Consider the following 12,011-nt stretch of genomic DNA (forward strand, 5'->3'; position numbering starts at 1 on the left):
CAATTAGTCAGAAAGTGTGAGTAAATATCGGTAAATGTTGGTTAATAAGACATGTAGAGTGTAGTTTTTGTTTACTGATGTCTATTACAACCACCAGCAATGTATTTTTTCACAATGCTGTTGAGTTTTATTCACCTGTAGACTATGCTCGTCATAGGCTATGTGCTAACCATGTCTCCTTATGACGTCATAAAATTCCGTGGTCTAGGTGGGACCGGAAATACCCGAAAACTCTCGAAGTAAATCCGAAGGGAAGTGACTGAAAAAAGGTCATTTTAAGGTGTTTGCAGACGCTTTTGAAAAGTTTTAAAACCAGAATGCATTTCACAAACATGTAGGTCTAGCAAATTAGCAATAGTGAATGTGAGCATTTTGAATCACCTTTAACACCCCAGGTATAAATTGGAACGAATACACAACTCTACCAGGTTCAAACAATCAGACTTTATCATTCCTTGAGTCAGTTTCCTGTATCAACATGTGAAAGAACCTATACACATTACAGACCTAACACACAGTCCAACATTTTAGACCTGGTACTCAGCAATGAAGAGGACATGGTAAAAAATATCCAATATCTACAACCTATTGGTAAAAGTCATCATGTTGTCATCAAATTCAACTTTACCAGTTACCCATATGTATCACCAGCAGGCCAGGAACATTTACTCTATGACAAAGCAAACTATGATACCATAACAAATGAAAGAAATTCAATGGGACCAAGAACTGAACAATAAAGTTACAGAAGAGGCTTGGAATCTGTTTATGTATCACTTGAACACAATCCATTAAATCATGTATACCAAGGACAAAGCCCAAAAATACAAGTTCTCACAACAAGCCGGTCTGGTTTAATGGGACAGCAAGGGACAAAGTTAAAGAAAAACATAGAGCATTCAAGAAATATATCACTACTAGGGATGGTGAAGACTACAGAGTGTTTGCAAAAGCAAGAAACCAGGCTAAATGGGCATGTAGATAAGCAGTTAGAGACTTTGAAAGAAATATTGCACATGAGGTAAAGCTTAACCCCAAAGTATTTTACAAGTATGCAAACAGCAGGATGAAAACTAAGGAAAGTATTGGTAATATAAACACAGCCAAGGGTATTGTCTCTAGTGACAATGAAAAAGCCGAGGAACTAATTTAAAATAACTTCTTCTGCAGCATGTTCACCAAAGAGAACTTTTCCAGTGTACCTAATGTACCAGATAAACTTTTAAATACCAGGCTCAATGACATTCACTTTACACAGGACTCTCTTCACAAGGTACTGATAGCAGCAAGGCAGCAGGCCCAGATGGACTTCATCCTAGAATTCTAAAGGAACTGGCCAATGAAATCAGCTATCCACTATACATGATATTTAAAAGTTCACTGGATTTAGGTGTAGTCCCCACTGCCTAGAGGGAAGCCCATGTGACTCCAAAAAAGGAAAGAAAACAGAAGCAAGTAACTACAGACCAGTAAGCCTCACTAGTGTTGTATGTAAAGTATTGGAGAAAATTATCCGTGACAGTCTTATCAACCACATGACTAATAGTAGCTTATTATCTCCATACCAATATGGTTTCCTATCTGGACGTTCATGTACTACTAACCTGCTGGAAGCACTCGATCATTGGAAACTAGCATTTGATGAAAATAAACCAGTAGATGTTGTTTACCTGGACTTTGCCAAGGCAGTTGACACAGTACCACATACCAGATTGCTCATTAAGTTAAAGGCATATGGAATTGATGGCAAGGTTTTAACATGGATAAATTCATTTTTATCAAACAGAAAACAACGAGTTATAGTAAATGAATCAAAATCAGAGTGGTCTCAAGTATTAAGTGGAATCCCACAAGGCAGTGTTCTTGGTCCAGCTTTGTTTATCTGCTTCATTAATGACCTTCCAGATTCAATTATGCACAGCATTTGTCTAATGTTTGCAGATGATACCAAAGTGTACAGAACCGTGGAATCAGTACAAGACTGTCAACTACTACAGGAAGACATAGATAACTTAACAAACTGGTCTGATCTCTGGCAATTGAAATTTAATGCAACCAAGTGTAAAATCATGCATATTGGATATACAAATACCAATACAGAGTACACCATGAATAGCAATAATGTACAAGAACCCCTTCAGGTAACAGAACGTGAAAAAGACCTTGGTGTACATGTGGACCCTGAACTAAAGTTCTCTAGTCATGTGGAGAAACAGGTCAACAAAGCAATAACCAGATCTTAGGTCTGATACATTGGTCATTCACTTACCTTGAGGAAGAGTCGCTGAAAAAACTGTTCATAGCCCTAGTTCGTCCACATCTTGAATATGCTAAAACAGTATGGTCACCCAGATTCATCAAAGACATCAATTTAATTGAAAGTGTACAAAGGAGAGCTACCAAGTTACTTGCTATATTACGGAATTTAGATGATGAAGACCGCCTTGCATACCTTGATTTACACAGTATGGCGTACAGGAGGGCCAGGGGAGACATGATAGAATTATGGAAATACACTCATGGAAAATATAACACAAATCACCACTTAATACAACTTCACACTACTGGGGTCACGAGAGGTCATCCATTGAAACTTAAGAAATTTGGATTTTCCAAATCTGTGCGTGCTCATTTCTTCGGAAACAGAGTCATCAACACATGGAATAGTTTGCCTGCTTTGCTTGTCACATCAAATTCACTTAACTGTTTTAAGAACAATCTGGACTCTCTCTGGGAACACTGGAAATATTCTACGAACATTGACTTCTCACTACAGCCATAACATGGACATGGATTGACACTATTTTAATTTAAATTGTTTTGCGGACCAGCTTATAGGCTATTAGCCTTACCCAGCTGTTATTACGATATGATATGAATATGCGGTACATTGGCAGCATCACTAGTTTAAACACACTAAGAGTACAGGCAGAAAGTAATAACTATTATTTTAATTGATGTTTACTTTTCATCTCAGACTCTGATACCTCATTAGGCCTAAAATAAATAATTGTTTGGTTCTGGTTACCCAACTCCACCTAGCTTTTCACTGCCAACCCTAACCTAAACTTTTTTACGTGTTTGAGAAAAAATAATAAAATTGCAAAAACTGAAGTCTGATGAAAAATAGTGGGTGTGGAAACTGCCATCAACTTAAAAAAAAACACTCCAAATATGTTCTTCCAATCTGTAATGGCTTTACATCTGATAGGAATAAATAAACAACGCAGAGACCATTTTGAAAACAATGCAAAACCTGAACTAGACACTCACACACACACACAAAATATATAATAAAATAAATAAAAAATCTACCTACCCCACCTATTCTAAAATTTTCACACCATTTTTTCTTCCGTAAGGAAGAGATATATTTATGGGTGGAAGTCTGTGTGTCTGTCTGTCTGTGTCATCGTTTTCTCCATAACGGCTTGCTCAATTCAAATGAAATTTTGAAGACGTATTCCGTAGGGTAATGGCAAAACATTGTTAGGTTTTGGTAAAAATCCTGTGAATATTAATGAGCAATTTACGTAATTAATGATTTTCGGTAATTAGGCTATATCTCAAGAATGCACGCTTCAAATTCATTATAACTTGGTACACACATTTGCGATACCAAAACGCACCTGTCCTGAAAATATTACTAATGTAGCTTTTAGTTTTAATAAGTTATTGGCATATTTTCAATTGGCCACAAAAAAGAAAAAAATAGTTTCTTGTCAGGAAATGTCGTCTAAAGTGGTGCAACTTTATCACCATTTTCTGAAACACGACTTGCTCAATTCAAACGAAATTTATTGCATTTGTTCTGTAGGTTAGTGACAAGAACTGATTAGGTTTCAGTAAACATCCCAAGAATATTAACGAGAAATTTACATAATTAATGGTTTTCGGTAATTAGGCTATATCTCAAGAATGCACACTTCAAATTCAATATAATTTGATACATGCATTTGCGATACCACAGCGCACTTGTCCTGAAAATATTATTGATGTAGCTTTTAGTTTTAATAAATCATTGGCATATTTTTGCAGGCCACTAAAAAGGAAAAAATAGTTTCTCATCAGGAAATGTTGTCTAAAGTGGTAGGACGATGCGCTTATTTTTTTTTTACATTCTCATCAAATGTCACAGTACATGTTGTGGTTGGCCAGGAGATCACTAACAGCAATGAGCAGATAGCAATCAATGAGAAAAAATAACTTATTACATATGTTCTGTTGTATTCCAACAATTGTCTGTAGGAATGACAATCTCAAAACTTTGCCCTTACGGAAGACATTTAGTTTACATCTGGTTTTATTAGGTCTTACATATACTGATTTAGACAGTCATGTAAAATTTCTAGGTATGCTCTGTTTAAATGATCAGTCTATGGGTTTCCTGCATACTACATTTCAATAGTCTGAATCTATATGATGATGATACATGATAATCGTTATAGTTTCTGTCTGTATTTGCTTGTGGAAACAAATAGAACTTCTGCCGTAAATAATTGACTATTTTACAATGATAACTTTACACTTTTACATTTCACTTGGTTCCAGGTGTAAACAATTTAACTAATTACCTTCTCTGTGATGTAAATATAGATTCTATCCAGATAACTGTTTTGTGGCACTATTGAATCCAAAATTTTCCACTGATACTACAAACTTTCTACATGAGGCCTTAAATTGCAGGGAAAAGCACCATTTACAACTAAGACAAATGTGATCTTTAGTTTATTTATTTTATATACTTCATGTCCCAGCGGGCTGGACGTGGCTCTCTCTGTAAACTGAAAACCTTATAATTTGATAAATCCATACAGGGTACCTTAACAAGTAACACAACAACATTAAAATTGCACCTTAAAATATATTTCATTTCTTGGCATTAAATGCCATCCTAAAGTTTTATCTAGGGGAAACTAAAATTACAAGTGTTTCTTACATTGTTACTACTGATACTGTACCTGTAGCTATCCCTAAATCTGAATCCCTCATACACGTAATGACAGTAAATCCAACACAGATATTAGGTGTATCACAATCATGGGTTAATGTTTTAGTAAAATAAAATGCTTGCTTTAAGTAGGAAATAACATTGAAAAAAATTGAAAAACAAAAACTAAATATGAAAAATATAATGATTGAAACTATTACTCACTCATAATAGATTCTTCTGTTTTAAGTAACTGTAAATCAATTCTCATTTAAGTTTGAAAAATCATAGTAAATAAAGTTGATCAATATCAGTCAGAGAGTAAATAAATTAAACCAGAGAATGTGAACAAGTTAAAAACATACCTATTGTTCTCCACAGATGATCAACAGCAGTGTGTCATATCAGTCATAACCCTTTATAAAACATCACTGATACTATGTGATACTAAAATTTGGGCCACGCACTTTAATGAAGTGGCATGTTAGTAAATGTGAAATCAAATCATTGACCATTATTCTAGGAAGAAAAAGAAAGATGGAGACATGTCAAATTTTATAACTATGTTGTTAGCCCAGATTTGATTTGCGTCAATGACGATAAAACTTTTCTTAGGATTAAATTCAAAACACCAAGATCGACCTAGGTTTTCAAAATATCTACATAAAACCAATGAGAATTTATTGATGTACTAATCTAGCAAGTACACAAACATTACAAATGCAGGATGTCTCAAATACGGGCGGATTCTAACGTGATAATACTCACCGTTCAATCCCCTGTTTAGGCCATCTTGTGACTGTAGTAAACCTGCGCGAAAAACCTGCGCAAGTGCATTTAAAATTGCGTACCTCTGTTCCGACTGTATGTATGTATGTATGTATGTATGTATGTATGTATGTATGTGTGTGTGTGTATGTATGTATGTATACACTGTGTGCGTGTGCATCTCTGTGTGTCTTGATCTGTGCCTCTCTGCTCCCTATTTGTACCAACCTGTCCTCCTGCCATTCCATTGCCCCTCTCCACCCTTGTCTCAGTGTCTCACATCATTTCCAATAATTGAATTGTGTAATTTTTACCTCCTATAAGGGTATGGGAGGTATTAAAAGGGGGATGTCTGTCTATGTGTGTGTGTGTGTGTGTGTATGTGTGTGTGTCTGCCTGCCCATCTGTCTGTCTGTCTGTCCATCTGTCTGTCTGTCTGTCCATCTGTGTGATGTGTGTGTGTGTCTGTCTGTCTGTCTGTCTGTGTCATCATTTTCTTAAAAATGGCTGGCTCAATTATAATGAAATTTACTACACATCTTTCATATGCTAATGGCAAGAACTGATTAGATTTTGGTAAACATCCAATGATCATTAATTAGTTATTTTCATAATTTTTTTACAAAGTTGTGTGAAGCGCTTTGAGATGTTTTGTTTTACATGTAAAGTGTTTTTAAAGAAATAAATATTATTATATTATTATTATTATTTTGAGTAATTAGGCTATATCATTGGAACACATACTTCAAATTCAATATAATTTGGTGCATATGTTAACCATAACAATGCGCATATGACCTATAAGGTTTGTTGATTTAGCTTAAAGCTTTTATCAATAATTTGCATAATTAATGAATTTGGGTAATTAGGCTATATCTCAAAAATGCATACTTCAATTTCAATATAATTTAGTACATAAGTTCACCATAACTGTAGATTGCAATTTCAATGAATAATTTGCATAATTACTGAGGTTCAGTATTCCCGCTTTATCTTAAGAATACAGTTCATATACCAACCATAACAATGGGCACAAGTTTGTTAGTCCCCGCGGACGAAGTCCGGAACGGGGACTTATGGATTGGGTTCCGTCTGTCCGTCCGTGCGTCCGCGCGTCCGTGCGTCCGTGTGTCCGTCCGTCCGTCCGTCCGTCCGCAGCCGTTTCTTGGAGATGCCTGTACCGATTTTTTTCAAACTTGGTACAGGGGCAACATGCTATGGCATACATATGCACGTCAATTTGTTTTATGATACGATCCAATATGGCCGCCTAGCAGCCATTTTGTTTGTGAATTTTCCCTGTCTAAAGCCATAACTCAGACATGCTCACACAGATCTCATTCAGAGTTGGTATTAGGACAGTGTTCTATGGCATATATGTGCATATTCATTGTTGTCATGATACGATCCAATATGGCCGCCTGGCAGCCATTTTGTTTGTGAATTTTCATGTCCAAAGCCATAACTTAGACATGCTTGAACAGATCTCATTCAAAGTTGGTATTAGGACAGTGTTCTATGACATACATGTGCATATCCATTTTCATTGTGATACGATCCAATATGGCTGCCTGGCAGCCATTTTGTTTGCAAATTTTCCATGTCCAAAGCCATAACTCAGACATGCTTGAACAGATCTCATTCGAAGTTGGTATTAGGACAGTGTTCTGTGACATACATGTGCATATCCATTTTCGTCATGATACGATCCAATATGGCTGCCTGGCAGCCATTTTGTTTGTGAATTTTCCATGTCCAAAGCCATAACTCAGACATGCTTGAACAGATCTCATTCAGAGTTGGTATTAGGACAGTGTTCTATGACATACATTTGCATATCCATTTTCATATTGATACATGTATGATCCCCCATACCCGACCAATCCTTTATTGTTGTAGGCATGTTCCATGTCCGACAAGCAGACACAACATATCTAAGTCTGTTTGATTTAGGTTCACAAGTGTTGTTGCGTGATCAGAGTAGTGCTAATTCCTTAAAACCCAATCATAGGGGGACTATGTCATTCTCAATGGCTTGTTGACATAGCCTTTATGTTAATGAGTAATTTGAATGATTAATGATCTTCAGTAATTAAGCTATATCTATGGAATGCACGTTTCAAATTCCATATAATTTAGCACATACATCAACCATGACAAAGCACATATCCTCTAAAGCCTGTTGTTATAGTTTTTACTTTTATGACTAATTTGCATAACTAATGATTTTCGGTAATTAGGCAATTTCTTAAGAATGCAAACTTCAAATTTCAGATAATTTTGTATATGTATTAATGGTTGATGGTAAAGAGGTGCATGTGTCATTTAAAGCTTGATGTGTTGTATCTTATAATATATGTGGTTAATTTGCATAATCAATGTTTTTTTTTGATAATTAGGCAATATGTTAACTGTGCAAGCTTCAAATTTCATTTAGTTTCATATAATTAATTGTCCAATTAAGTGGTACATCATGTATAATAGCTATAGTTTAGAATTTTGTATTCCAACAATGTGTGTAGGCCCTATGATTTTGCTGTTACGGGAGATTCAGTTTAAAACTGGTCTTCTTGCCAGTCATTTAAAAGTGTTTCTTACTGTTTAACTCTTTAATATTCATAAGCAACTGTAGATGCTGCCTCTGATGGAGATGGAACTCTTGTTGATGGCTTTGTAATGATAGGTGCTAGTAACTGGATTGATATGGAACAACTCACACCATGCTTTGATCATAAACTTCACAAAGAGTAAGTGATTTGGAAAGCTTTTATCCACTTAATGATTTGTTATTCAATGCTTTCAAGAATAATAGTTGGCCCATTGTAAGTTGAGGTTGTGTGATAGAGTTTACTAATAATTAAACATGTTTGTTGATGTTCTCAATAATCTAGGTATGAAGTTAAAGGCCAAGGTTTCAATCCCAAGTTCTCACATTAGTGTTATCAGGGTTTCAATCCCAGGTTTAAAGTCAAAAACTGCCTGCCCGATTGCCATGATATTTGGTGGGTATATAACCTTGTTGGATGTCTAGTTAAGAAATTGTTCAAATCAAAATGATCTTACCACCAGTGTGTGATTTGGGTCAAAATATATGATTTTGGGTCAAAAACTTAAAAGTCAAAAACTACTAGGCAGCCTGGTGTGAAATTTGGTACAAATGTTTTTTTGGATGTGTAGATTAAGAATTGGCCATACACATATCAATAGCCAAATGATGGTTTATATTGCAAAGATGAAAACTGGGAAGAGTAGACAAGTTAATGAAGATTCACCCCAAAAAGGGTTAGGGTGGTCATATCCACATTACAGGGTTAGGTTGATCATATCCACATTACAGGGTTAGGGTGGTCATATCCACATTACAGGGTTAGGGTGGTCATATCCACATTACAGGGTTAGATCATATCCACTACAGGGTTAGGGTGGTCATATCCACATTACAGGGTTAGGGTGGTCATATCCACATTACACGGTTAGGGCGATGATATCCAAATAACAGGGTTAGGGTGGTCATATCCACATTACAGGGTTAGGGTGATCATATCCACATTACAGGGTTAGGGTGGTCATATCCACATTACAGGGTTAGGGTGGTCATATCCACATTACAGGGTTAGGGTGGTCATATCCACATTACAGGGTTAGATCATATCCACTACAGGGTTAGGGTGGTCATATCCACATTACAGGGTTAGGGTGGTCATATCCACATTACACGGTTAGGGCGATGATATCCAAATAACAGGGTTAGGGTGGTCATATACACATTACAGGGTTAGGGTGATCATATCCACATTACAGGGTTAGCTCTTATCCACACTACAGGGTTAGGGTGGTCATATCCACATTACAGGGTTAGGGTGATCATATCCACATTACAGGGTTAGATCATATCCACATTACAGGGTTAGATCATATCCCGGCACACTACAGGGTTAGGGTGGTCATATCCACACTACAGAGTCAGGGTGGTCATATCCACACTACAGGCCGGGTTAGGGTGGTCATATCCACATTACAGGGTTAGGGTGGTCATGCATAAATTATCCACATTACAGGGTTAGGGTGGTCATATCCACATTACAGGGTTAGGGTGGTCATATCCACATTACAGGGTTAGGGTGGTCATATCCACATTAGCAGGGTTAGGGCGATGATATCCACATTACAGGGTTAGGGTGCACGGTCATATCCACACTACAGGTTTAGGGTGATCATATCCACATTACAGGGTTAGATCATATCCACACTATAGGGTTAGGGTGATCATATCCACATTACAGGGTTAGGGTGGTCATATCCACATTACAGGGTTAGGGTGATCATATACACGTACACTACAGGGTTAGGGTGATCATATCCATATACTACAGGATTAGGGTGACCATATACACACTACAGGGTTAGGGTGATCATATCCACACTACAGGGTTAGGGTGATCATATCCACATGACAGGGTTAGGGTGATCATATCCACATTACAGGGTTAGGGTGGTCATATCCACACTAGGGTTAGGGTGATTATATCCACACTGCAGGGTTAGGGTGATCATATCCACATTACAGGATTAGGGTGATCATATCCACACTACAGGGTTAGGGTGATCATATCCACATTACAGGGTTAGGGTGATCATATCCACATTACAGGGTTAGGGTGATCATATCCACATTAGGGTTAGGGTGATCATATCCACATTAAGGGTTAGGGTGATTATATCCACATAACAGGGTTAGATCATATCCATACTACAGGGTTAGGGTGGTCATATACACATTACAGGGTTAGGGTGATCATATCCACATTACAGGGTTAGATCATATCCATACTACAGGGTTAGGGTGGTCATATCCACATTACAGGGTTAGGGTGGTCATATCCACACTACAGGATTAGGGTGATCATATCCACACTACAGGGTTAGGGTGATCATATCCACATTACAGGGTGAGGGTGATCATATCCACATTACAGAGTTAGGGTGATCATATCCACATTAAAGGGTTAGGGTGATCATATCCACATTACAGGGTTATAGGGTGATCATATCAACATTACAGGGTTCGGGTGGTCATATCCACATTACAGGGTTAGGGTGGTCATATCCACATTACAGGGTTAGATTATATCCACATTACAGGGTTAGGGCGATGATATCCATACTACAGTGTTAGATCATATCCACACTATACTGTTACGGTGATCATATCCACATTACAGTGTTAGGGTGATTATATCCACATTACAGTGTTTGGGTGATCATATCCACATTACAGGGTTAGGGTGATTATATCCACACTACAGGGTTAGGGTGATCATATCCACATTACAGGATTAGGGTGATTATATCCACATTACAGGGTTAGGGTGGTCCCACACTACAGGGTTAGGGTGATCATATCCATATTACAGGGTTAGGGTGATCATATCCACATTACAGGGTTAGATCATATCCACATTACAGGGTTAGATCATATCCACATTAGAGGGTTAGGGCGATGATATCCACACTACAGGGTTAGATCATATCCACACTACATGGTTAGGGTTGTCATGTCCACATTATAGGGTGATCATATCCACATTACAGGGTGATCATATCCACATTACAGGGTTAGATCATATCCACATTACAGGGTTAGATCATATCCACATTACAGGGTTAGTTCATATCCACATTACAGGGTGATCATATCCACATTACAGGGTGATCAAAACCGCCACATTACAGGGTGATGATATCCACATTGCAGGGTTAGATCATATCCACACTACAGGGTTAGGGTGGTCATGTCCACATTATAGGGTTAGGGTGGTCATATCCACGTTACAGTGTTAGGGTGGTCTTATCCACATTACAGGGTTAGGGTGATCATATCCACATTACAGGGTTAGATCATATCCACATTACAGGGTGATGATATCCACATTGCAGGGTTAGATCATATCCACACTACAGGGTTAGGGTGGTCATCTCCACATTACAGGGTTAGGGTGGTTATATCCACATTACAGGGTTATGGTGATCATATCCACATTACAGGGTTAGATCATATCCACACTACAGGGTTAGGGTGGTCATATCTACATTCCAGGGTTAGGGTGGTCATATCCACATTACAGGGTTAGGGTGATCATATCCACATTACAGGGTTAGATCATATCCACACTACAGAGTTAGGATGGTCATATCCTCATTACAGGGTTAGGGTGATCATATCCACATTACAGGGTTAGATCATATCCACACTACAGAGTTAGGATGGTCATATCCTCATTACAGGGTTAGGGTGATCATATCCACATTACAG

At 37.5% G+C, this 12,011-nt stretch overlaps 1 protein-coding gene across 8 annotated transcripts in view; it reads left to right on the top strand.

Annotated features, from left to right (window-relative positions):
- Positions 1-12,011, top strand: part of LOC144437164 (protein FAN-like) — a 288,538-nt gene that overhangs the window by 181,067 nt on the left and 95,460 nt on the right. For 7 of the 8 annotated variants that reach the window (XM_078126034.1, XM_078126037.1, XM_078126040.1 and 4 more), the window contains one exon: positions 8,322-8,445. In XM_078126034.1, coding sequence (XP_077982160.1) covers positions 8,322-8,445 — 124 coding nt within the window. The remainder of the gene's footprint in view (positions 1-8,321; positions 8,446-12,011) is intronic. The other variant, XM_078126035.1, reaches the window with a different exon arrangement.

Source organism: Glandiceps talaboti, chromosome 7, assembly GCF_964340395.1.
Source record: "Glandiceps talaboti chromosome 7, keGlaTala1.1, whole genome shotgun sequence".
Lineage (NCBI taxonomy): Eukaryota > Metazoa > Hemichordata > Enteropneusta > Spengelidae > Glandiceps > Glandiceps talaboti.